The 27,733-nt window shown below is 41.5% G+C and overlaps 2 protein-coding genes and 1 long non-coding RNA gene across 4 annotated transcripts; 2 read left to right on the forward strand and 1 right to left on the reverse strand.

Moving 5' to 3' along the window:
- On the forward strand, nucleotides 347-2,666 carry LOC8055733 (B-box zinc finger protein 22). Its single transcript, XM_002439392.2, has 3 exons — nucleotides 347-987; nucleotides 1,102-1,623; nucleotides 1,732-2,666. The coding sequence occupies exons 1-3, from the start codon at nucleotides 787-789 to the stop codon at nucleotides 2,017-2,019; spliced, it is 1,011 nt and encodes a 336-aa protein (XP_002439437.1). The 5' UTR covers nucleotides 347-786; the 3' UTR covers nucleotides 2,020-2,666.
- Nucleotides 3,091-4,356, reverse strand: LOC110430553. The gene is made up of 2 exons (XR_002447901.1): nucleotides 4,051-4,356; nucleotides 3,091-3,675 (listed from the first exon to the last, which is right to left on the reverse strand). It is a non-coding gene; the product is annotated as an uncharacterized LOC110430553 (long non-coding RNA).
- On the forward strand, nucleotides 14,727-27,601 carry LOC8065924 (serine/threonine-protein phosphatase 5). 2 transcript variants are annotated; one of them, XM_002439393.2, is made up of 13 exons: nucleotides 14,727-14,895; nucleotides 19,887-20,030; nucleotides 20,469-20,638; nucleotides 20,729-20,800; nucleotides 20,932-21,082; nucleotides 24,160-24,268; nucleotides 24,352-24,469; nucleotides 24,940-25,087; nucleotides 25,350-25,598; nucleotides 26,170-26,295; nucleotides 26,370-26,470; nucleotides 26,711-26,785; nucleotides 27,222-27,601. In XM_002439393.2, exons 2-13 carry the CDS (start codon nucleotides 19,961-19,963, stop codon nucleotides 27,279-27,281), a joined length of 1,449 nt encoding a protein of 482 aa, XP_002439438.1. In that variant the 5' UTR covers nucleotides 14,727-14,895; nucleotides 19,887-19,960; the 3' UTR covers nucleotides 27,282-27,601. The 2 variants fall into 2 exon arrangements, with proteins under 2 accessions (XP_002439438.1, XP_021303569.1); XM_021447894.1 differs by having other exon boundaries at nucleotides 19,938-20,030.

Genomic DNA, 27,733 nt, shown 5'->3' on the forward strand with positions numbered 1-27,733 from the left:
AGTACGCTGACTAGCAATAAAATAATTAATTATTATGCATTATGTCAAATAACACCATCTTCTGTTAAATTGGAACGGAGAGAGTATATTTTAGGCCTTGTTTAGTTCCCAAAAAATTTTGCAAAATTTTTCAGATTCCCCGTCACATCAAATCTTTAGACACATGCATGAATATTAAATATAGACAAAAATAAAAACTAATTGCACAGTTTGGTCGGAATTGACGAGACGAATCTTTTGAGCCTAGTTAGTCCATGATTGAACGATATTTGTCAAATACAAACGAAAGAGCTACAGTGTCGATTTTGCAAAATATTTTGGAACTAAACAAGGCCTTAGCCCATATTCTCCGGTCGAAAATGATGATCCGACGGCATACTAGCAGCTAGCTTTGATAACTTGTGCCGATGCAGTGGCGTGAATCTATATCTTGTTATTATTGGTACACTCGTCACTAGTTGGTAAGCACGATGGCATCAAAGTGGCGATTTCGACGGCGGCTCCATTTGTGCGGCCACGAGGCCTCGGACGCCTCGTCGAACAGGAGCCGGCGACGTCGCCCGCTTCGTCCCCCTCCACCGCGCCGCGCCCACGCCACGAATCCATTCCATTCCCATTCCTCTCCCCCCTCACGCCGCGCGCCTCCATAATACCACACCGCCACCACCCCATGCCACAACCTCCTCACTCACGCGCCATTGGAATTGGCATTCGATTCCCCCCCGCCTTGTTGCCGCGCGCGAGGAGCAGAGAGAACCAGCTAGCTAACCTCCGGCGGCGAGGTTCATGAAGGTTCTGTGCAGCGCCTGCGAGGCGGCGGAGGCGAGCGTCCTCTGCTGCGCCGACGACGCCGCGCTCTGCGCGCGCTGCGACCGGGAGGTCCACGCCGCCAACCGATTGGCTGGCAAACACCAGCGCCTGCCCCTCCTCGCCCCCGGCGGCCAAAGCGCCGCCGCCGTGTCGCCGCCCAAGTGCGACATATGCCAGGTGCGTGCGTGCGTTCGTGCGTGCTCATTCTTGTCTGTCTTCGACTCGTAGGAACCATACTCGCCGCCACCGCGGTTCACTGACTGGTCAATCCTCGCCGCCACCGCGGTGCAGGAATGCGACGCCTACTTCTTCTGCCTGGAGGACCGCGCGCTGCTCTGCCGGAGCTGCGACGTCGCCGTGCACACCGCCAACGCCTTCGTCTCGGCGCACCGCCGGTTCCTGCTAACCGGCGTCCAGGTCGGCCAGGAGCTGGAGTCGGACGACCTCTCCCGGGAGCAGCAGCCAGAGGCGTCGCCGCCTCCCCCGCCGTCGAAGAGCGAGCCGGCGCCGCCGCCGCCGCCGCCGCTCTACAACGAGAGCGACTTCGGCTGGGCGGCCGGCGCCGGCGCTACCGGGAGCCTTGCGGACTGGTCGGCCGTGGAGGAGGAGTTCGGCTCCCCTGCGCCCTGCCTCGCGGAGGCCGCTCCCAGGGCCACGCCGAAGCGCAGCCCGCGGGCGCCGCCGGCTTTCGGTGCCGCCGGACAGGGCCGCGTCGCTGGCGGGGTCATGGATTGGCCCCTCGGCGAGTTCTTCCGCGGCGTCAGCGACTTCAACGGCGGCGGCTTCAGCTTCGGCGAGAGCGGCACCTCCAAGGTCAGCACCCGCAGCTCTGTTCTTGGACCGCCGATTGTAGTGATTACCTATGGATTATTATTAGTTGTTGTCTTTGCTGCCATTAATCTGACATCCTCGTCTCGGCAGGCGGACAGCAGCGGGAAGCTCGGGGGCAGCGCGGGTGGCTCCCCGTACTACCGCTCGTCGTCGGAGGACCGGGACGCCGCCAACGAGCTGTTCGGCCAGGTGCCGGAGATCCAGTGGTCGGTGCCGGCGCTGCCGTCCCCGCCGACGGCCTCCGGGCTCCACTGGCAGCACGGCGGGCACGACAGCAACGCCTTCGTGCCGGACATCTGCTCCCCAGACGGCGGCGGCGCCGGCGTCCGCTGCTTCCCGACCGCCAATGGCGCCGCCAAGCGCCAGAGGAACCGCTAGCTCCGACGCGAAGGACACAGGAGGCTCATACTGGCTGTCGCTATGTTCCAGACAGATCGTTCTTGCAGCTCAGCTAGGCAGAGTAGACTGCCGCTGCTGCATCCATCCATGGTGACACCGCTAGTGAGGACTGAGGAATGCGTTGCACGCATCCATGGTGACGGACCGGAGAGAGAGAGAGAGAGAGAGCGAAACGGGGATTCTCAGTTTGTGCGCGTGTTTGACTGTTGGCGGGTGCACCATCAAGTCTGGACGATGCTAGAAACGCCTTTGACTTCCAACGGAGCTCAGCTCACTGAAGCTGATGCGCTAACCGATAGCTTAAACACTGGACAGTACGACGCTGATGCTTCGTTTTCTTGTCCGTTCAAACTCAAAAGCTTGGCCAGTGGCATGATAAGGCTCAATCAATGTAAACAAAGATGTTGGCGATGCTGCTGCTCTGCTTGCAGATTAGTACAATGGTGCTAACTAATCAGTTTGCCTCTCACTCGCTGAGTTGCCACGTCTTTTCTTTTCTTTTTTTTTTAAAAAAAAGGGTTATAAAATGGCTTAACTTAGGTAAATGATGGTCATGGAGACATGGACCGAATGTTGAAACTATTTCCATGGTTATTAAATAATAAAAAAACCACATACCTTTGGAATTGAAAATCTTTCAGTGGAACGGAACGGATAGAGATGCCACGAACGATTTCATTTTCCTGCTGCCCCAAGATTGTATTCAAAATTATTATTTGACAGATTTACTTGTTCGCGGTTTTTGGATGAGTGGATTAACTTTTGCCTATATATAGCAAAACAATCGTGCTTTCTTCTTAACGGCTTGTTTGAGGATTGTTCCCCTAGCTATAAATGTATTTTTTTTCTTCCTGCTCCTATTTCTTATGTACTTGCTTGGTTCTAAGAGCAACTCCAGCAGTAGCCCGTAAAATAGAGCCCCTACTTTTCATTTGGGTGCTCCCCCTACTTTTTGGGGTCTTGTTTTTTGTTCTGAACTCCAGCAAGAGCCCTCAAAACAAAGCCCCTATTCTTAATTTCTCTATTCCCCCACACGTATGTGCATATGTATTTGAGAACATTATATTATATAATAATTTATTTAAACCATATCAATAAAGCACCATGCTTAAAATAATAAATGGAAAATACAAATGGGTGGCCTCAAGTATTGCTCACCGAAAACATCAACCACTGCTTGAACAAAGTGTTTGAAGGCCTCAATCATAGTGCTCTCTGCAATTCTCACAACCTCATCCATGGAATCTGCAGGAACATCATAAGCTAACATCCTAAAAGCTCCAACCACTTTCTGTAGGGCAGTTGCTCCAAGCAAACCTACTGCATTTGGCGTGCCTCGACTCCTTGGACAATTCTCAGAAACAATGGTTTAGACATTCTAAATCTCCTCCGAAAGAATTTATCATTGTAAATTGGTGGGTCCGCAAAATAATCTGCAACAATGCGCAAGTTACCAGCATGCATGTCTCTTGGCACCGTTTGACGACCAGGCATTGAACCAGGACGACGCTTCTTATGACTCCTTTCTTCATCTTCAGCAAGAATTAGCAGCAGCGCAACCAAATCATCATCATCCGATTCTTCTTTCTCCCACCATTGCTCAAGAAAATCATCTTCGTCATCGGTAAACACCATCTGCAATATAATTGTCAAATATTAATTTATAATTGAGCAACACAATTTGGACAAAGTAAATGAAAAAATGGCTCAAACTGTAAAAAAATAACATCTGCAGCAAGTCAGTTTAGTTTCAACAAAATAATTATAACACACTAGTAGGATCCAAATCGGATAGGATTAAAAAAAACATCACATCATACAGTAGCACACTAGTAGAATCTAAGTTGGATACAGCTCATTCAGGCTTCTAACGTACTAGAAAGAACATCAGAGCAGCAGCGGTGGTCTCCTCTACGCATGCCATACATGGGCTAGTACTAAGCACTCTCCTGCAACGCCTCTATTCTACGCGTGCTCGAAAGGACCAGGAAGGAGCGGTCTCAGTCTTACCTTCGATGGGAGAGTCGCCGAGCCAGAGGTCGCACCAAGCCGTGGGAATTGCTGGACGCGCGTGGCACCAAGGGTCGCGCCTCGCAAGGCGATTTGCAGGGGTCATAGGTCGCACCTTCCTGGGAGTCGCCGGACACCCGCACAAGAAAGTCGAGCGGCGGATTGGCGGCGGGCTGCAAACCCTAGCGGCGGCTGATGGGGAAAAGTGATGCGCGAGTGGACGGGAGGGAGCGAGCGGGGAAGAAATCACGTGCACGCGGGGGAGTACCAGACGAAACTGTCGTTTTGGGGCCTGCCCAAGAGCCCACAGGAATGCGGTCTGGGTAGGAAATTTGGGTGCCCACCCTAAATTGGGGGCTTGAGTTGGGGCCCTACTGGAGCTGTGTTTTTTATCTGGTGTAACACCCAATTCTAAGGACAAAATCAGATATGCACCATATGTGAGTTTTAGAAGACAAACCTCACATATAGCTACAAATAAGGGGTAATATCAAAGGACAACGCATAAATTATATAGCATACATAATAAATCAGAAACAACCTTTGACAGCAAACCACGGAAGAGAACTCCAAACTTCGGGTGTTAACTTCACTCTACAGGATCCAACTGACTGGTTGATCACAAGCCCAATACTTCTCCTGAGGTGTGGGGAGATAGCAAGAGTGAGTCCAAGACGGACTCCGCAAGTATAACAACTAGATAGCATAGATCCCACGGTCTCATGATCAATGTGACATAAATAATATAGAGCATTAAACAATAATCAATGAGTTTCTTAACACAAGATTCATCACCTTTAATGTAAGAGTTCCCAAGGCCGCTCGTGACCGTGAGCACGGCTAGTATACCAGTTTTTAACACTCTGCAGAGGTTGTACATCTTTACCCATGAGTCATGATTTACCCTTTCGCCTGAGGTGATCAGCCTCGTAACCCACTACCAAGGTAGGTCGGCAGGGATCACTATGAAGTCTTTCAAAGGTTCGTCTAACAAGTTAGGGCCGCTTGGTTTCGGTAGTCAGTCCGTGTGATTCTACCCCGTAGGGGATCCACGGTCTGCTATCCCCCATTTGCGCCACACGGGTAACCTCTAACAAGCTAGAAAAATTACTTATACTTGACTAAAGCCAGAGCCATTATAGCCCTCATGGTTGCACTTTCATCCCGGTTATCACTTACGAATAAATCCTCAAGTTGCTAAAAAGTCATTATTATCATTTGTTGCTTTATATTAATCTAGTCACAAGATCATAGTCATAGAATTAAAACCCAAATGCTATACTTGCCTTGATCCAATTGCTCCTGCTGGTCCTGCTGATCTTACTTGCTTCCAAGGCTCTCATCTTGATCACCGAAGTAATGCCCACTGTCTAATCTCGATCATCGATTATCGACACACAAGCATTCAAGGCTACACATACACAAAGCAAACAAAGCTACAATTAGAACAGTACACCAGCAGTAAATAAATTTAAATAAAAGTTTCCAAAATCATCTACACGTTGCTACGATCACGTCAATGAGAAATTCACGGAAAACGGAGTTACGACATGAAATCTACGCATTAAACGGGACTGCGAAGGCTATCTACGGACTTGTATTTAACTAGGAAATCTAACAGTGGTGAACCTAGAAAACAATGGTACCAACGCGAAGCTTATGAAATTATAAAACTAAAGCAACTTGAACGGATCGAATCGGAGCTAAAACAGAGAAGATATGAATTTTCTAAGATTTTCTTTAGAAAAGTAATTAATTAAATAGGGTCACAAAATTAAAATATTTCAAACTGATGAACCAAGATTACTAACATGTAGATCTCGCGAAAACGAATCTAACGCAATTTGAACGGGTCAAATCGGAGCTAAAACGAATATTTTATGGCCAAAACATTGCAGTGGCAATTCTGTAATTAAGTTGAAGTCGTAAATGAAATTTAAATCAAATTTCAATCTGGATCTGGAGTTTGCCGAGGACTGCGGGTTCTATATCTATGAAGTCGAGGGGCTCTTTAATAAAAATCCCCGCGAAGGGGTAAGTTCTAATCATGGTCGTTGGATCAAGCTTGGATGCGCATGATTAAAAGAAAAAAAAAAGAAAAAGAGAGAGAGAGAGGGAGGGGGCGGTTGGAGGAAGAAGAAGTTGCTGACGGGTGGGTCCCACATGGCAGAGAGAGAAAGGGAAAGGAGAAGGCGGGCTGGCAGTTGCTGCGCGAGTTGGGCCGGGCTGGAATGAGAGAGAGGGGGAGGGAATAGGATTTTTCTTTTTATTTTTCAATAAATTTTCAAAGCTCATTTTTTAAATTTGAATTTGAATAAATTCTCTTTGCAAAACTTCACACATCACAAAAATGAATGTTGCAGCATGTATGCATCAATATATTTCTAATCTTACGGTAAATTTTAATTTCCCAAAAAATTATTATTTTTCCTATATTTTGATGCTCACAAAATTGACTCAATAAATCAAATTCAACTATTTAAAACAAGGGAATTTTTAGGGTGTTACAATTCTACCCCCTTAAAATGAATCTCGTCCTCGAGATTCGAAAGAGGCTCAGATCCTCTGAGAGAAACAGGAAAATATCTTGATAATCCTTTCAACTTCACAACTTGCATACCAAACTTAAACACTTGTCTCAAGGTCACACCTCGTGAACAACATTTCCATTGAATAACTATTATTCATAGTTGACCGAAGTCCATCTTGACTACTAATCCTCTTATCTTACAACTCCAAGAGACATAGAAACTTAATATGCATTTACTTCATCAGGTAGGAGTGGACCACCATGATACTCAATTCTTTTTCCTGACGGTGCTGTTAAGAGCATTTTGTACTAGATACCATAGATCACTCCTTTGTGTGCACACAACCATCCATTACCAAGGACCAAGGGAATACCAAGCGACTCTAGCACAATGAGGTTTACAGTGAAGTTTTCCTTGTTTATGACCAGATTGATATTTGAGCACACCTGATCTGCTTGTATTTCTCCCACTGGGGTTTGAACTAGTAAAGGCTTCCTAGTTGGGCACTTCACCCACTCGATTGTCTTTACCAAGTCAGCAGAAATGAAAGAATGCGAAGCACTCGGGTCAAACAGAGCAAAAACTTGCACTGAGTCTACTTGAATATAGCCACCAACCACTTTGGTAGCTCCATGAATGTTATGCCTATCCACATTGCTCAGTCTCCCATTGATATAGTCTCGTTGCACCCTACTTCCATGAGCAGGCTTCTTATAGCTTTTCCTTTTTCTCTTTCGCCATTGTGGATTCTGATTTGATTCACTTCCAACTTGCTCTTGAGTATCATTATTTTGATAGCACTCAGTTTCATCATACTCATAACATCCTTCAAAGGCAGGATCATCATTCTCTTCCCACGTATTAGTAAGAGACATCATATAGGGCTCCTGATCCATGGGATACTACACTCTCTGTCATCAGGTGACCAACATCAGTAGCACGAGAAGGAGAGATGATCATAATCATAGAATATCTCAAGAGACAACACTCTCTTCAAGATAAATTGAGAATGCATCAACCCGTGATATCAAGGTACTACCCCCCTTAAGAAAGGTCGACTAGGAGGCACAAGGAAGGTAGCTTGCACTTTTTCTTGACAAGTTATCTTGCATTGAGACTCTTTTGACATCCCAAGGAACTTATGTGCAAGGAAGAAACAAATATCCTGATTTTCCTCGCGATATGAAAATCACCAGCACAGTAAAATGGACATAACTCTTGTTCTGTTAATCCAGTAAGGTTATAGCTTATACCCCTAGAAAGCTTAGAGAATTTGCTACAACCTTTCTATAGAACACTTTTCCAAATTCTATAGTTATATTTGTCCAAAACAGCAGGCAACCAAAACTGGTCCAGATTCTTGACAGGACATCTGTATCGTCTTGTGATTTTTGTAACTTCCAAACCATAATAGCTATGAGGGTGATTCTTGCGGTCAGAGAAAGATACTGAAGTCTACCATCATCCAGAATTTTCTCATGATTTTTAGTCATCCAAGAACAGAGACATAAACCGATAAAGATGAGATACTCTAGAAAGGCAGGATAAGGTAACAAGAGAGAAACCAAAACCCAACTGTTTATGTCATTAATCCTTATGCCTTAGTCATGTAAACTAAATGAAATTGTGAAGAAACTCACAAGATTATTACACTCATTACAAAGATCCAAATCAAACATAACCATAAAGACAATTCAACCAAGCATTAAAGGTTCACAAGGCACACAAACTCGACTTTCGCTGCTAACGTTTTTATTACACAAGGCACAAACTCCTATATCTTAACCTCAGTGTGGCTACTTTCATGATGCATCTATTGATTCCTCTGTGGGCAAGAGTTTACATAGTGTCCTTTTTGTCGGCAGTGATAACACTTTTTCTTAGATGGATCCTTCGTGATATCATTTTCCACTGAGGTGTTGCTCGGTGTGTTATCAGCTCGCTGACTCTGAAGGTTTGTCTCTGGCTGGCTAGCTTTCTTCCTAACATGGTTGATCCTTCGAGGTTGATACTCTTTATAAGTGATGGTCCATCCATCTATGCATACCTCATGAGCAGTGGGGTTATCTTGAGAAGTTTCTTCATCTCCAAGGTTTGGATTTTCATGGCTAGAGTTCAAAGCTAAATGTGACAACTTAGAATTTGAATGTTGTTCACTTTCCAATGCTGGCTCTAGTGATTTTGCCTTCCTCTTCTTATCCTCATTAGTCAAACAATTTGGTTTTACCTTAACTTCCTTTTTAGATGACCTATTCCGAAGACAAGGAAGACCATAATGCCTACAACAATGGCATTGATCCTGATATCCCGATGTATTACTACCAACACCTCCATGAGTTCTCATATTTTTCCAAACTTCTGCTACTTGTCTCTTCACTGGTCCTGAGATGCACTGTTGAGAGTTCCCAATCTGAGTCATTCCTTCCACTACTTGCTTTTGCATGGCTAGAAGCTTCTCTTTGTTAAATGCTTTTATGGGTGGCGAAGCGAGGTCCTTTTGTCCGTTCATGCCAAAGGTCTCCTTGTTACGAGCCATCTAAATAGACAAGAAGGTTGGATTTAGAATAGGGACAAAGTTTTTATAATAGAATAGGGCAGAGGTAAGCATAATTTTTAGCAATTATCAAGGTTAAGGTGAAAGCAAGAAGTTAGCAGAGATAGAAGCATTCTAAAACGTCCGGTTCTAACTAGGCTTGCGTCCTACAGTCAGCATTGCTTTGATACCACTTTGTAACACCCAATTCTAAGGACAAAATCAGATATGCACCATATGTGAGTTTTAGAAGACAAACCTCACATATAGCTACAAATAAGGGGTAATATCAAAGGACAACGCATAAATTATATAGCATACATAATAAATCAGAAACAACCTTTGACAGCAAACCACGGAAGAGAACTCCAAACTTCGGGTGTTAACTTCACTCTACAGGATCCAACTGACTGGTTGATCACAAGCCCAATACTTCTCCTGAGGTGTGGGGGAGATAGCAAGAGTGAGTCCAAGACGGACTCCGCAAGTATAACAACTAGATAGCATAGTTCCCACGGTCTCATGATCAATGTGACATAAATAATATAGAGCATTAAACAATAATCAATGAGTTTCTTAACACAAGATTCATCACCTTTAATGTAAGAGTTCCCAAGGCCGCTCGTGACCGTGAGCACGGCTAGTATACCAGTTTTTAACACTCTACAGAGGTTGTACATCTTTACTCATGAGTCATGATTTACCCTTTCGCCTGAGGTGATCAGCCTCGTAACCCACTACTAAGGTAGGTCGGCAGGGATCACTATGAAGTCTTTCAAAGGTTCGTCTAACAAGTTAGGGCCGCTTGGTTTCGGTAGTCAGTCCGTGTGATTCTACCCCGTAGGGGATCCACGGTCTGCTATCCCCCATTTGCGCCACACGGGTAACCTCTAACAAGCTAGAAAAATTACTTATACTTGACTAAAGCCAGAGCCATTATAGCCCTCATGGTTGCACTTTCATCCCGGTTATCACTTACGAATAAATCCTCAAGTTGCTAAAAAGTCATTATTATCATTTGTTGCTTTATATTAATCTAGTCACAAGATCATAGTCATAGAATTAAAACTCAAATGCTATACTTGCCTTGATCCAATTGCTCCTGCTGGTCCTGCCGATCTTACTTGCTTCCAAGGCTCTGATCTTGATCACCGAAGTAATGCCCACTGTCTAATCTCGATCATCGATTATCGACACACAAGCATTCAAGGCCACACATACACAAAGCAAACAAAGCTACAATTAGAACAGTACACCAACAGTAAATAAATTTAAATAAAAGTTTCCAAAATCATCTACACGTTGCTACGATCACGTCAATGAGAAATTCACGGAAAACGGAGTTACGACATGAAATCTACGCATTAAACGGGACTGCGAAGGCTATCTACGGACTTGTATTTAACTAGGAAATCTAACAGTGGTGAACCTAGAAAACAATGGTACCAACGCGAAGCTTATGAAATTATAAAAGTAAAGCAACTTGAACGGATCGAATCGGAGCTAAAACAGAGAAGATATGAATTTTCTAAGATTTTCTTTAGAAAAGTAATTAATTAAATAGGATCACAAAATTAAAATATTTCAAACTGATGAACCAAGATTACTAACATGTAGATCTCGCGAAAACGAATCTAACGCAATTTGAACGGGTCAAATCGGAGCTAAAACGAATATTTTATGGCCAAAACATTGCAGTGGCAATTCTGTAATTAATTTGAAGTCGAAAATGAAATTTAAATCAAATTTCAATCTGGATATGGAGTTGGCTGAGGACTGCGGGTTCTATATCTATGAAGTCGAGGGGCTCTTTAATAAAAATCCCCGCGAAGGGGTAAGTTCTAATCATGGTCGTTGGATCAAGCTTGGATGCGCATGATTAAAAGAAAAAAAAGAAAAAGAGAGAGAGAGAGGGAGGGGGCGGTTGGAGGAAGAAGAAGTTGCTGACGGGTGGGTCCCACATGGAGAGAGAGAAAGGGAAAGGAGAAGGCGGGCTGGCAGTTGCTGCGCGAGTTGGGCCGGGCTGGAATGAGAGAGAGGGGGAGGGAATAGGATTTTTCTTTTTATTTTTCAATAAATTTTCAAAGCTCATTTTTTAAATTTGAATTTGAATAAATTCTCTTTGCAAAACTTCACACATCACAAAAATGAATGTTGCAGCATGTATGCATCAATATATTTCTAATCTTACAGTAAATTTTAATTTCCCAAAAAATTATTATTTTTCCTATATTTTGATGCTCACAAAATTGACTCAATAAATCAAATTCAACTATTTTAAACAAGGGAATTTTTAGGGTGTTACATCTGGGCACCCATATTTAGCTATTGGGGCTTAAGTAGGGGCCCTGCTGGAGTTGCTCTAAATTTTGAGGTACATGGTTTTTGTTATTGCTACGCATCTAAATATACATTACGTCCAAATATATAATAAAAGCTACGTATCTAAAAATATATAATAACTTACAATTCAAAATGTAGGTTGTAAGACCCCACTTAATCTCCCAAATTATGATTTGAACTTAATATGATAGCAAGGAAGGAACAAATTACTCTTGAAAATGGACATGATTTTCCATTTGAAGGATATTTAACTATATTATAAGAACAATATAGAAACATATAAAAATAATGAGCAATGTTTCCACTTCATATATGTTTAACTACATTCTAAGAAGAGTACGTAGGGTTATAAGAGGAATACAAATAGATTGGCATCGTGAGCCTCCATGTAGCCGCTAGTGGCCTGATCTCGACGGAGGTACCCATCAAAACCCCTACGCCATGTGTTGGATGGCTACCCATCAAAATCCCACAGTTGTTGGTTGGGAGCCGCGCTTGCTTGGACTATTGGAGATGAGATGCAGGCGAGCCATGTGTAGGAAGGGAACCCTAAGCCAAGGTGTTGTGGTGGAGGCGCCCCTCCCAACAGCCGTGTGATTTATTTTTTGCGCCATGTGGGAGCCATCCAAGGCATGGACGCAAGGGAGGCAATTTGGACCCTGGTCCATCTAATTTTCTTCCAAAGGTAGGGGTATTGAAATATGTAAAAGGCAGTAAGTAGACGAGTAAGAGGAATTGGTGTTACACAATGTCAATGCTTACTTACTTAGAGCCCACATGAAGGGGCGTGGGTATATGGTGCACAATTTAAAGGGGCCCAAATACAGTTAAACCATTCATGAACATATACGATACACCAATGCAACTTAATTAGCTGCTTAGATATTTAACTATAGCTTTATATAAGACAAATTGTTTGATTAACATAACATGGTAAAAAAATAAAAATATGGGTATTAGGATAGTCATTATAAGATGTCATTCCTAGCTATTCAAATGTTACACATAAAAGTTTTTGCTAAATTAGCTTATAAATTTGTTAGCCATATCTTTGGCATATGAATTTTTTAGTCGGAGTATTTGACAATATGCATTGCAAAAATTATTGTCCTAAAGTCACCTAGAAAGTTGATTGTTTTTATCTATTCAGGTGATTATAGAGAAGTCCTATTTAGTTGATGCCTATACCTAAGAACAATAATGTTAATTAAGAAAGATTAACTATATATATGGACCTCTTACAATTTGTTGAGTAACATAAACGTGTTATTTAACTAGATTCTAGAAAATTAAAATATTATAATAAGATATACACTGATAATAAGGAATATCATTATAGTCCTAAATAGACAAGATACTCCATCCACCGTGGAATAGAGTGCATTGTGGCATTTGAGATGTGTCCCTAAATATAATACATTCGAGGAACAAGAAGATAATATTTACTTAAATAAAGTTACGGAAGAGGAAAGTAATTGAGTGCTTACCATATTTTCTATAAAAAAAACTTAGATTGTACCCTTTAATCATGCGAATAGGATCATATTTCAATAGATTAGGAAGTTAAGTGAGGGATACATGTGTTTATTGTCCTCTTTTTTATTTTGTCTTAGAATAGGTAAAATACACTATATTACAGGACAGAGGGAGTAAAAGCAAAGTATTTGTAATAAAGAAATTTCTAGAAAGTAAAAGACTAAAACAAAGTTAAATATATGTTGCAACATTGATGCCTTGATTGTTTGACTTTCTCACCTAGGAAGCTATGCCAGATAGGTCAATTTAGCATCATACAATAGAAATTGAACCCCTGTTGTTGCTTTTCTAGCTTATGCATGTTTTCTAGAGCGAGGATCAAACATGCTCTAAGATCTAATGCTTAAATAGTACTCCATCCATTATAGTTCTAAGTCATGTTAGCTTTTATATATACATTCCTTTTACTATATACATAAATATAATATATACGCCTATGTGAGTGTCATTTTCATTTCTCGAGAAGTCAAATATTTTTTACTTTGATCAATATATAAAAGAAAATATTAATATTTATAGTGCATATTTGATATCATTACATGAACCGCCGAATATATTTTTATAACAAACTTGTTTGAAGATACAAATGATAATAATATTTTCTATAAACATAGTCAAACCTAAGAAAATTTAACCAGCACAAACCTCATAGCTGACATTCACTTTAGGAAGGAGGGAGTATATTGGTGTGTAGAAAAAACACTTAAAATAAAAGCACTTATAATTTGAAATAAAATAACAACAACAACAACAACAACAACAACAACAACAACAATAATAATAATAATAATAATAATAATAATAATAATAATAATAATAATAATAATAATAATAATAATAATAATAATAATAATAATAATAATTATTATTATTATTATTATTATTATTATATCCCTCCTCAGTCTAAAATGTTGTTAGTTCATCTTCAGTAGTCCCAAAAAATTTAATTTGTAAATGAATGATTTTTGTAAGTGACTAAAAGAAAACCTGAAGCACATTTATTGAGTTTCTTGGAGAGTTTCTAAGATTTTGCTTATAAAACATAAAAGACAATTTTACATTAGGAATTCTAAATGTAAATTATTTCAAAATCAATGCAACTACTTTTATATTCTCTACCTTGTCATACCGGGGTGTTAGGACCAGGGAGCTAATAATTAGCCTCTATTTTTTTTATATCAATTAGAAATCCTAAATATGGATTAATTCTAGGCTAATAAGAGTCAATGAGGCTAATTGATGGTTAGAGTTTATTAGTCCTTATTAGTCCATATTAGCTAATGTTTAATATATTTTTACAAGATAGGCTAATTTTGAGTCATATAATCCAAACATGCCATTCATCCTCATATCCATTCACCTCTAGATATATGTGCGCGTCGAGGTAAGAATATGGAGAGTGGAGAGTAGTTTTCTCAGTCTCGCTACAAAATCAGGATTACAAGTGGGTTTTGGTTTGTTGGAAACTACTCCCTCCATTGCAAATTATAAGAAGAATCTTGAAGAATCAAAGCATTTCAAATTTGATTAAAATTTATATGATAATATAATAATATTTATTATACCAAGAACTATTAAATTTTTATTAATTAAATTTTTTATATACTTAATTAATATTATAATTTTTTGTAATTTTTTTATAATTTTGATCAATAATTTGGAATTGAGGGAGAATTTGAGAGGCCGGCCCTGTAACGCACCCGCCGCACTCGAGCTGCCTGTAGGCTGTACCTGTACGCTGCAAGCAAAACCCTACCCTGCCTTTTGTTTTCCTCCATCACCCCCAGCGTGGTAGCGTGCGCTTAACACCCCGCCTTCGACGACTGCGCCGCCCGTCGCTGCCGCAGCCGTCCTACTTCGGCCCCTTACTTCGCCCCCTTCGTCGGCGACGAGCAACACCAGGTACGCCCTCCGCGTGGTCTTCCCTTCCTGCTGTCGGAAGCCGTGCGCCCAAACCCTAACTTACTATTCGTAGGTACGCCGCCCCTTGGTCTCCGCTTACTGCTGTGCGAAGCCGTGCGCCCAAACCCTAACATACTATTCGTATTCAGATCTGAATCTAATTACAAGTGCATATGCTTGTATTATGCCTGCTAACTGCGATTGCTTAGCAAAAAATTATCGGGTGTACATGTGGACGCCCATGTTCTTAACTGGGTCAGCCCCTGTCTTGTGTTAAGATATCCCTTTTTGCTGTGCGAACCATGCTGCTGCGAAAGATACTTGAAAACCTGCGTTTTGTGCTCCCAATGGATGTGCTGTTCAACAGTGATGCCCCCTAGGACTGTCATTATGTTTAATTGCGTTGTAGTTTCTTGCTGGGGTCATTTGGTAGAACTAAAGTGATCAGCACCTACCAAAAATATTGTTTAGTTGTTCCACAGTTTTATAGAGGCATACTTGTTTGTTTTCCTTTTGTCTTTAATGTTATACTTTGGCCATTGGTTCCTCACAAAATATATCATTTGCGACTAGGAAACTGATGTAGTTTGGAAGCATTTTGAAATATCAATCTAGCTGTATAATTTCTATGCACTGAACATACTTATAATTTATACTCCCCTGTCCACAAATGTATGTGTTTGTAAGATGTTTAAGACAGATTAAGGAGAAAGGGAGATGACTATGATGCCCCTCAATCAATCACTTAGGCTAGTCTCAATTTCATGAGAGTATCATGCACATTAAATAGGGTGCCACATAAGCAAAATTGCTGACTTGGCAGGGGCAATAAATGAAGGAGTTTCATCAGATGAGAGAGGAGTTTCATCCCCATGAAACTCATGTGGCCCGGTTACCTAGTTTATAGTCTTGGTAACTGTGCCATGAAACTATGCATTGAGACTGACCTTACAGAGATGCAATTAATGCCTTTCTTTTCTATTGATACTATAAATGTCATGCGCTAATTAAATTTTTAGACACCAAGTTAGAGCATCTCCAGCAATCGCTCTATGGAGTGTTTGGTTGGTGGATAGAGGTTGCATTGCATATCCTGGTTGGGTGGATGCAGGCTGAGTGGAACTATATTTCATAAAAACAAGATATGGTGAGGTTGCATGAGCGGATGCCAAGAAAGGGAGATGCTGTTTGGTTGCTTGCATGAGCAGATGCAGTCTACCAAACCTGAGAGGATGACATGTGGGGCCACATTAAGAACACTGCTTCCACCCAGCTAGGATGGCCAGTGAAGTTCATTTTGAGCGTATCCACTGGGCCGCAACCAAACAAGCTTCTTTTTCATATTATATGGATCCACACAGCCAGGATGAAGGAGATGCAGGCAACCAAACACACCCCTAAGACCCACTCGGTAAGGGCACGTACAACGCAGCACTCTTAGCAGACACCTAAGGACAGTTATTAAATTCCCATGCCATGTTAAGCTACCTTGAAGCATCATGGGCGCTTGCATGCTGAATCGACGCTCGCATAGGCTTCTTGTGCTTCAATCTTCTACAGTAGCCTCACACTTGTCTCCAAGTAAGAAATAACTACATTATGATGTAAATGCATTGGGCGGCCAAGTGCTTAAACAAGCTCCTAAATTTACCAATTTAAACATGTGTGAAATAATTGTTTCCATTTTAGATTGGCTCTTGTGGAAAAGCTTACTGATGTAGTGTTTGTTCTCTCTCTTTAAGTGTCTATATAAGCATCTTTGCGTTTTTCACACCCTAAATCCTCATTTGGAGAGCTGTTCCAAAAAAATCCAGTCTAGTCACATAAAACAGGGTCGAAGGCATTGACACCTGACCCAGGAACATTGTCCCCAACCTGGCTACATGGGACCATTTTTGACCCCGCCATATAAAAACCTGTCGCAAGTAACGTACCATGTTCTACGACCCAATCCACCTGGGATCTCTGTGACTTTGCTCTATATACGTGCACTAAATCATGCTCCCATATATGGGTCAATCGATGTTACGGCTGATGATCCTCCTGACATTGTAAAGATTGTAGTTGCTCGCAATTGTGCTGAGCTATCGATAAGTAATATAAGGCCCTAGAGCCAAGCTTGAATTGAAAAAAAATTCATGCTCCCATATATTCTATTGGGCTAGAATGTACCTTTGCACCTAGGCTGGAGTGGCCCAGACAGCCCATATATGCACCTAAAATATAATTTCGTTTCTTTTTGCTATCCAATCAGAATGTTCCTTTCTGGCCACAGAAGCCATTGCCTTGCCCTGTGCCCCTGTTTTCTGTCATCTGCATAAGCAAAAGCAAGCACATATTCACATGCCACAAACAACGGAGGCTGGCTCACCTGCGGAGGCTATCCGTGCTGCTTGCCTGGCGTGGCAGGGACCATATCTGGGAAGGGGACACGCTAGGGCAGCCAACCTCAGGTGGATCTGGTGTCGTTGCTGAAGTGGCAGTGGTCGGCCTGCACTTAGAGATGTGAACTCAATTGGTAGTCACATACATCCAGTGAATAGCGACGGGTTTGCTTGTGTGCAACTGAATCAGAGCCAGCATCAGTAGGTTGGCATGTGGAGCAGTCGGCGATGGTACCATATGGGTATGGGAAGAGGAAGGAATGACTTGAGATATCTGCAAGAAGCGGCGGTGTAACACTTTGGAGAACCAGCGGGCTTCTCACCAAGTGGAGATCAAGAATTATGGTTTTGGCGCGATGGAAAAGTTGTTGGAGCCATAGTTTTTGTGTATGTTATCTGAAACATATGATGTAGCTCTGAATAGAGCTTCTCTTGGAGATGCTTTTATGTTGGCGGATAAAATTAATGATGAGGGAGGGGTGGGGTAAATTATGCTAAAAATGCTTACATTTTTGGACAAACTTTGAATGCTAAAAATGCTTATTTGTGGACGGTGGGAGTGAATTTTGATTTCCCAAAATAAAATAAGCTCTGCATATTTGGATGGAGGGAGTACATGATTAGGAGCTGTAATAACTTCATGAAACATGATGTGCCTTAGAGTCTGTAGGGAAGTGCTTACCAAGTAAAGTTAACATCATGAAAAATACCAAATATGTTGTATAAAAGGAAAGTAGAACAGAGGTCCTTGCTTGGAGAATAGCTGGTCCTTCCTTGTTTGGAACTCCAATTGTATATATAAGAGTAACTGAGAGATGGGGCTGTTCTTTTGAAATTTTAGAGTTAAATGCATGAGCGGCCCCTGAACTTGTCAAGAGGTATCACTTAGGTCCACAAACTCTAAAAGTGCATTTCTGGGTCCCTGTTCTTGTTATATGGTAAACCATAGGTCCATGCCAGCCACATGGATATTTGTTGCTGATATGGCATGACAGCATGGTGTATATTTTTATGTTGAGGTCCTTTTCCTTGGAAAATACACCCTGCTTTTCGCGTCCACAAAAAGTAGCCGCACACCACGGCGGATGCCAAGCAGCAGCAACAGCCAACAGCACACTGCGCATGAGAAGCAACAGCTGACCATAGCTCACTCCGCTGTCGGCTGACGCGGGGGTGGTCGGGTGGGTCCTGGGTTGCTGTGGCCGTGTGCCATCCACGAGACCACGACGCAACGGTGAGCACTGGCTTCACAGGCACGTGTGTGGTGGCCTCCAGCCGACAGTACCGTGGTCTCCCGTCCACCTCCGCTGGTGCGGACACGCAGGAGCTGCTGGACACGGAAGATGCTGATGCACGTTGTGCTGTTGCTGCTGCTTCGCGACCGTCATGGTGTCTGGCTGCTTTGCTTGGGCACGAGAAGGCAGGGCCTATGGTCTATTTTCCAAGTAAAAAGGGTCTAAATATAAAATGCATGCTACCACATAAGCAACAAATGATCGTGTGGCTAATATGGACCTGCGGTGCACGATATAACAAGAATAGGGACCCAGAAATGCATTTTCTGAGTTCGTAGATCTAAGTGACACCTCTTGACAAGTTCAGGGGCTACTCATGCAATTTAACTCAATCTTTTATGTCTTGATTCTATCTGATTGTTGTGACATGAGATTAGGTTTGGGCATATAATGTGTTCATAAATGGGGGAGGATATTGGGCTGGAGCTTGGGTCATTCCCAAAAAGCCCAACTTTAGTGTTTAGGTTTAGGGGTGAAAAAGAGGAAGCTAAGTTTCAGGGGAGGAAGCCAAGTTTCAGGGTCGAGTAAAAGGCATGCAAAATGGTTTCTGTAGAAAAGTGGAACCTTTAATGAGAAGGTATCTGGTGGACCCGATGTCAAAATCATATCCTTGGAGTTGTGGGTGATACTGAGAGATGGGCTTGTGATGTGGACTAGTACCTGGAGTAACCGGTAAGGGTTGTGATGATATTGCTCTAGGAGATGGATGGTTCTGTTAGGACTGCACAGCGAGGTTTGTGCTGCAGAATTTTGCGAGGTTGGCTTCATGCTCCTTTGCTACTGGTTTATCATGAAAGGACTACTGACTGCTACTGGTTTATCATGATACGACTACTGACTACCCTCCTATATTCTACACTCTAAGTGAATAATTAAGTAGGAAGCTGAGCTAGCAGTCGGTCAAGGGTGTGGATGTATGGCCAGACCACACAAGTTCAAGTCCTCGCCAAGGCGAATTCATGTGCCTATTTTCTTCTTAATAAAATGCCACCTAGTTCTTCTACGTTGGTCTATTTTTTAAAGTGAATAATTAGCAGCTATAGTTCTACTTCTCTAGAAACATTGTGATCTCATTAAGTTGTTAATTTCCACTTTTAGTATGTGTGTGTTATAGTGAGGGCCTGAGTGCATTAGAACTTGGGGGTGCATATTTTCAAATGCTGTCTTTGTGTGATGTTCTACTGTCGTGAAACTATGGATCGTAAGTTTCTAGAAAAGGTGCTAAAGCATCTATCTTTCAGTTATGCTTGTGTGTGATACTCTTGTACTTCCTTTGTTCTTTCACTAACTCATTTACTTTTTGCACACGCAGTTTGTGGATAAAGGGTCTTTAAGTCTTCATATGAAATTATCCTTTTGGTAGGCAGCTGAAGGATAATAACTATCATGGATGCTACTGCAACAGATCTGCAAAGGGCTGAGGAATTTAAACTTAAGGCGAATGATGCCTTCAAGGGTATGCTAGGATTTGACCTGATTCTTCATTGTAGCTGAGCACTAACTTTTTTCCCTAACACTCCATGTAGGTGTGTTTTCACTACATAAAAATTACTTCTGAGTACCTTATTGTAGTGGGCAAAAGATAAATTCAATTATGATAATATGACCTACTATTTTTCTGTGAATTGTAATGGTGGCTAAAAATCAGATAGGGACATAATAGGGTTTGTATGCTAAATCTTGCACTAAATTTGAAAGTCGTATGTCTCAATCAATGAAAATTAAGTGTGGCTTATACTTGATCCACTCACTAAACCATCTAGAGCATTATTGGCATTTTGGCTACTGATGTTCCTTTACATTAAAATTTTAAGTATATCTGGCTGTAATATGGGATCTTCTTTAATGTTCTCTTTGAACTGTGGCACTTACTACTTACATTTATTTTCTCCAGCAAACAAGTTCTCTCAGGCTATAGAGCTTTACAGTCAAGCCATTGAGCTGAATAGTTCGAATGCAGTTTACTGGGCAAACCGTGCATTTGCACACACAAAATTAGAGGAATACGGAAGTGCTGTGCAGGATGCTACGAAAGCCATCGAAATTGATCCTAGATATTCAAAAGTAAGTGATGATGCCAGTGCCACCTCTTGCTGACATGGTCTCTTTATTTTTTTAGTTTCAGCATTTAATGAAGTTTTCTTTTTTTTGTAGGGTTATTATAGACGTGGCGCAGCGTATCTTGCCATGGGAAAGTTCAAGGAAGCCCTAAAGGATTTTCAGCAGGTTAGCAAACTGCTCTACTTGTGTACATATCTCCTAGTGACCTAGACTACTGACTGCCAATATATATTGGGTAGTAAATTTTGTTACTTTTGGTTTTCTGTTTTAAATTAGAAAAACAATCTTTTTCCCAGGTTAAAAAAATCTGTCCGAATGATCCAGACGCTACAAGAAAGTTGAAAGAGTGTGAGAAAGCTGTCCAAAAAATCCGTTTTGAAGAAGCAATTTCTGTTGGAGATGCTGAGAGGGGCTCCGTGGCAGACTCCATCGACTACCATATCATAGGTACCTGGTTTTGAATTCTGCTGGGGATTTGCTCACTAGTTGCTCCATGTTCTATGTTTTTGAAAGAAAATTGGCAGTAGCTCTGCCCTTGCATTAAAGGGGAGAAGTAATGAATAATTTTTTTGCTACTAAGGGCTACAAAGCTCCCCAGAAGGATGGGCACAACCAGGATTAGCACATACTAATACAGTCAAAGCACTAAGACTCCCATTACACCTCCAAAAAGCACGCTGCCATTGTTCTACATCTTTCTTCATTCGCCAAAGCTAGTGATGTGGATCCTTCATTTTGGAAAATCCGTCGGTTCCTTTCTTGCGATAGATTCCACATGCTGTAAATTCTTGCAGCATTAAAGGCACATTTCTTGTCTTTTGACACCGTTTTAATTGCCGCTTGGACCAATCCTTAATGGAGTTGGAAATTGGAATTAGGAGCCTGGATATGAGGGAAGAGAAAATTGTTCCATGCATGCACCTGCTTCCAGACTTCAACTCTGAAAGGGCATATCAGACACAGATTCAGCCTAGTTTCCTTCTGTCCATGATAGGACATGAAGTCTGATGTGGCCATCATAGTTTGGACGCCTAGGCGCCCGCCTTGCTCGCCTAGGCGCTCATTCTGCAAGGCGATGGGGGGGGGGGGGGGGGGGGGGCGCCTAGGCGACGCCTTGAGAACTATGGTGGCCATCCTCTCCTTGCTAGACTGTTGGATGTTAGAGTTTGTTTTGAACTAGGGTCCATGCGAAGACTTCAACTCCACACTCCTTGCTAGACTTTAACTCCACAGACCTGCTTGCATTTATTTTCTGCCTCTGCTTTCCAAAACAAGTTGTTGCTGAATGGCTCGAAGAACCCAGTGAATTGGATTTTATAAGCAGACTTGACACCAGTAGTGGAGGACAAAAAAAGCATAGACAAAGTGTCTCAAATCTACGGTCCAGTAACCCAGATTCGTTATGCCCATTCATCGAAACATATAATAATAAAAATAAGAATTACTATACTTCTCATTGCCATTGCCTTCTCCTTTATTTCTGATCCATATTTACTCTTAACATAGTACTAAAATTAGCCAACTAAATTAGGTAATTAACCAATGAAACAAACAAACTTATAAATAATCCTCTTGGTCGTGCTCACCACTCGGCTGCTCGGAGTCTAGAGTCTTGGACCCTGCCACCGTGTTGTGTTCTGTGTGCATGCCCTACAAGTAGGTGTCCTTGCCACCCTGACAATCTTTTACCGACCTTTCAATCAACGGTTCCACATGGACTCTTTGAAGTGCATGTGTGTGGAGTTGAAGTCCTAGGTATTTGCGAGGAATAGCTTTCCTCTCCCCTTGGAATGGTTGCAGTGTGGAATTCTATTACTTAGTATGACTAGTTTTACTAGTCTTCATATGGTACTGTTGGTTAGAATCATGTGCTAGTGGGCATGCATTAGCTTTTGTTAAATCATATGCATTAGAGTTGTTTGTTCATTATGCTTTTGTAAAGAAAATGTGCAATGTGCTTTAGGTTTATTAGTTAATGTTTAACCCTAAATAGTTCAGAAAAGGTGCTGAGGTGCGGGTGCAGTTTGAGGCATACACATTTATATGATTTTGGTTGCTCATAATTCTTGTTTTAAATATTGCCGAAGTAGGCATCACATTTGCCAATAATGTTGCTCCATTTGGATTGGAATGGATAATGCTGAATGAATAGGTAGAAGTAAACTTGAGGATGCTTAAGGCCTGTTTGGATTCTCAGGTCTAAAGTTTAGTGGCTAAAGTTTTAGAACTTAGCTTCCCCATCCAGTGTTCGGAGGAGGATACAATCACCGTACAGGAACATCTCCCCTGTCAACTATCAGATTTCTCTTGCAAATACCTAGGGAGTCTTGCTTTCCTTGCGGAAACTGACAAAGCGGATTTGCTCACCAAGTCTGGGAGAAAGATTTTGGTTCAGTTTGTGCTCACTTCCATATTGGTATACTTGGCTATGGCAATGGATCTTCCTCCCTGGACTCTTAAAGCTATTGACAAAATTAGAAGAGGTTTTCTTTGGAGAGGCAGAAGGGATACAAAGGGGGGACACTGCCTGTTAGCCTGGCCTAAGGTTACTCGGCCACCAGAACTCGGAGGCATTGGCATTTCCCAGCTGCAGCAGCTGGGATGGGCTCTCCAGATCCGTTGGTTGTGGCTGCACAAATCTGAACCTGATAGGCCCTGGGTGACTTTCCAAATCCAAATGCACCCTGCAGTCAAAGCTCTCTTTAGAGTGGCCATTGTTTCAGAGGTTGGCAATGGCAAGAACACAATTTTCTGGACCGACAGGTGGCTGCATGGACAGAGCCTGGATCAATTAGTGACTACTCCTTTTGGATCAGTCAACAACAAAGCAAGGAAAAGGACAGTGTATGAAGCCCTTACCGAGATGAAATGGGTGCAGGACATACGGGGTGCCATTACAGTACCCGTGTTGACAGAAATTTTGAAGTTGTGGGACCTCCTCTTGGATTTGACTTTGCAACCTGAAGTAGATCATGCTCATATATGGCAATTCTCTAGTTCAGGAGTGTACTCTGCTAAATCTGCATATGAGGGATTTTTTATTGGGGCTGTACAGTTTGGGCCTTGGGGGAGAATCTGGAAGAGCTGGGCACCAGGCAAATCCAAGTTCTTCATGTGGTTAGTGGCACACAATAGGTGTTGGACTGCAGACCATCTTGCTAAAAGTGAAAATGCATGGTTGCAGGTGTCTTTATAGCTGTTGTGGGTGATTAAGAGTTTCTCTTGCACCTTCTTATAAGGGATACGAGCCTGTCCAGTCATCGTTGGCTAATTTATTAAAAAACTATACCTACTGCAGACTTACTAGTTCCCATCCATTTGATGCTATCATGCTACAGAAACTCAACTAACTTTATTGTGAATTATGCCATCTTGTGTTGTTTGATTGTAAGTTTGAATGTCTATTTATCATGCAAGCCTTGTGCTTTCCTTTTTTGAGTGGGTGGAGACTTCTCTTATTTGTACAACACATGTCTGCTTATTTCACATTCTAATTAAGGTGCACAATTCTTTTCGTTCACTAGAAGTAGAGCCACACTACGCGGGACCAAGAATTGATGGCGAAGAAATAACGATAGATTTTGTCAAAGCAATGTTGGATGAATTTAAGAAGCAGAAATGCATACATAAAAGGTACAATATCTCATAATGGAACATGTTTCTTGTTGTCTTTATCTGTTCTCTGAGTCATTTTCTTCATTAACTTGTCAATGTAGATATGCTTATCAGATTGTTCTAAAAACCTTGGATTTGCTACGTTCGATGCCTTCCCTTGTTGATGTGAATGTTCCAAACGGTGGGCATTTTACAGTTTGCGGTGATGTGCATGGTCAGGTATTTATGTTTAACGGGTGTATCACTTGAAGTGACTGTTTAGACTTTGTTCGCTCCATTGTTTTGTGCATACTTGCTAAGAGAAGAACGCAAAATGACTGCATCATTCTATTAAAGTTGTATCTCAAGCTACCTCCTTTTAATTCATCTGTATTTGAAACTGCCTATTTTCGACCGTAGTTGCCCACCTACAAATTAACAAACAGTTTGTATTTCTTTTTGATGTACTGTATAAAACTATTAGTATATAACATAAAGTAGAAATAAAGCTTGTCATTTTCTAAAATTTGACATAGGAAGAAAGAAGAAACATTAGCCTTGATGCACAGTGATTATAAAGATCTTCAGTACATGAGGGGATTGGACATCTGAAATAGTGATTTTATTTGGCCTGGCTAAAATTTGTATTGCCATATGATTCCTTTAAGCTGCACTGTTTGGCATGATTAATCTTTTTTTTCCCCGTGCAGTACTTTGATTTGCTCAACATATTTGACCTCAATGGGCTTCCCTCAGAAGAAAATCCTTACCTCTTCAATGGTGATTTTGTGGACAGAGGATCTTTCTCTGTTGAAGTCATACTCACGCTTTTTGCTTTCAAGTGCCTCTATCCAAAAGGTATTCTCACATATTGTTAATTCCGTGACTGAGCAACATTGTGTAGTTTGTTACTTCTCTTGAAAGATGCAGGATTGTTTCATGTCATTTCATTAAGAAGAAAAATATAGTACAAGGAGAGATCTAGAGGCATCTCCAAGATCCAACCCACTCATGATATTGTTACTTGAGCAGTTGTGGTGTCATGTTAACTTTTGATAGACATGGCCTTTAATTTGTAGATGTACTAATATTGCACTGGTGAATCTTTGTAATCTTTCAGCTATGTACCTTGCAAGAGGAAATCATGAAAGCAAGAGCATGAACAAAATATATGGCTTTGAGGGGGAAGTGAGGTCAAAACTGGGCGAAAAGTTTGTTGAACTTTTTGCTGAAGTCTTTTGTTGGTTACCTCTTGCGCATGTCATCAACAACAAGGTCTTTGTGGTTCATGGAGGGCTATTTAGTGTTGATGGGGTGAAACTTTCAGACATCAGGTCCATTGATCGTTTCTGTGAACCACCTGAAGAAGGTATAATATCCTCTTTTTTCTATACTTGGTTGATGCTGCTTATTTCCAACTAATATTATGAAATGATTTCCTACTGTGGCAGTTTATCTACACTTGATTTAGTTATTATGTGTATGTCTACAGTGTTCGTGGTTTGAGTTTTCTTTTACTATCTTCTTAAACCACTATGATGATATACTGAAGCTCTATTACCTGGTCACCTTGCTGCAGTATCACATGACATAGATTCCCCACATGACTGCTTCCCATTAACTTGGAGTAGCTCAACTATGGACTTGACCCAAAATGTTGAACAATGTTAGCTATTATTCTTTTTAAAGTGAAGCCAAATTTCTATATGCTTTATCATTGAAAGCATCCATGTGTGTGTACTATTTCCTAAACTGACATGCTGGGTGGGTAGGACCCCCAGATGGTCCTAATCAACTGTCGTGTACTAAGTTCTTGTCTTGTCGACATGTTTCATACTTTCATGGCTTGATGCTTTCAGGATGTATGATGCCATCTTTCTATTGGCTACTTGGCAATGATGGGCATATGACACAATGTTACTACTGGTTCTTTATGGCAGGTCTAATGTGTGAACTACTATGGAGTGACCCTCAGCCTCAGCTTGGAAGAGGTCCAAGCAAACGTGGTGTTGCTCTTTCCTTTGGCGCAGATGTGACTAAGAAGTTTCTACAGGAAAATAACCTGGGTAAATATCATGGGATCTTAGTTACTGAAGGGGAATTTACATGAGAAATGTTTTCACCTTCGTTTTCTTGCCAGATCTTATTGTCCGGTCCCATGAAGTAAAGGATGAAGGCCATGAAATTGAACATGATGGGAAGCTTATAACAGTCTTCTCTGCGCCTAATTACTGTGACCAGGTATAGGTGTACAGCTTTATGTTACCGTGTTGCTTTCTTATACTAACTTCCATTTGCATTGTTATGCCATTGCATGCTGATTGCTTGTCTTGATGTTTTTTGTTTATTGATGCAAAGAATAGAGTTTTTCTGGTCAAATCTTGTCCTATTTTTCATTTATTTATCTATGCTGTCAAATTTATGTACTATTGTATTTGTATCGTGCTATTTTAATCTTGTGAACTGCATTTTTTGATACAGATGGGCAACAAGGGTGCATTTATTCGCTTCACAGCTCCAGAAATGAAACCAGATATTGTTACTTTCTCAGCTGTGGTGAGTAGCTCTCTTTTCTTTCGTTTGTGTTAACTTTGGATCACCAGCACAAGCTTTTTATGTGGGAAGTGTCGATTGAAGCTCAAGGTTTAAGTATATACTAACAGAAGTGAACAATGCCTGTTTTAATAATTTGCCCAGTTTGTGTTTACATGTCCTTGAACTTTTAGTGGAACATTAGTATTCACATTTTGTCAAACTGGAATTGTTAGGTTCCACGTTTCAGGTGGTTATTACCTGGAAACCACCAGATTTCAAAACACCTTCATTAGTTCCATTACTTATCAAATGCATTTCCTCATAGTTATAGTTCCCTTTGGTTGACAGTTTGAATATCCTTTTATCATGCTCCTGTTAAACTTCGTTTTAGCACTAATCTGATTAGCAACTGGATATCTGATTAAGGGTTTTTCACACTTGCTGATGCATCTTGCAGCCACACCCTGATGTGAGGCCGATGGCGTATGCAAATAACTTCCTCAGGATGTTTCAATGACAGAATATAGCAACCTTGTCTAGCAATTTTTATCAGATGAGTCTATTGTTTGTCAGCTCCCAACACATTTCTTGCTAGGTTCAAGTGTATGCTCTGTACAACAAATCAAGTGATGTAAGGGATTCAATTGTCGATTTACTGGGACGTTGCATCAATTTTTGTGCTCGAGTTGTCATTCTTGTAACCATCAGTAAACAGCCTTAGATCATTAGATTCTAGTTTACTTGTAAAATTGCTAAATCGTCATTTCCTTTATTTATTTATCAGCTAAGTTATACACATGTTTAGTGCTTCTATCAAATTATTATGTGTGTGCCTCAGTAGTATTATCTGAGTAATCCTTACATTTCAACCCATAATACTCTCATATAGTTTGGTATCATTGGTGATAATTCTGGTCATCATCATGTCTTTGAAATTGCGAACTAGGATCAATTGTGTAAATGACGTGT

The sequence above is a fragment of the Sorghum bicolor genome, chromosome 9, assembly GCF_000003195.3.
Source record: "Sorghum bicolor cultivar BTx623 chromosome 9, Sorghum_bicolor_NCBIv3, whole genome shotgun sequence".
In the NCBI taxonomy this organism is placed as follows: Eukaryota; Viridiplantae; Streptophyta; class Magnoliopsida; order Poales; family Poaceae; genus Sorghum; species Sorghum bicolor.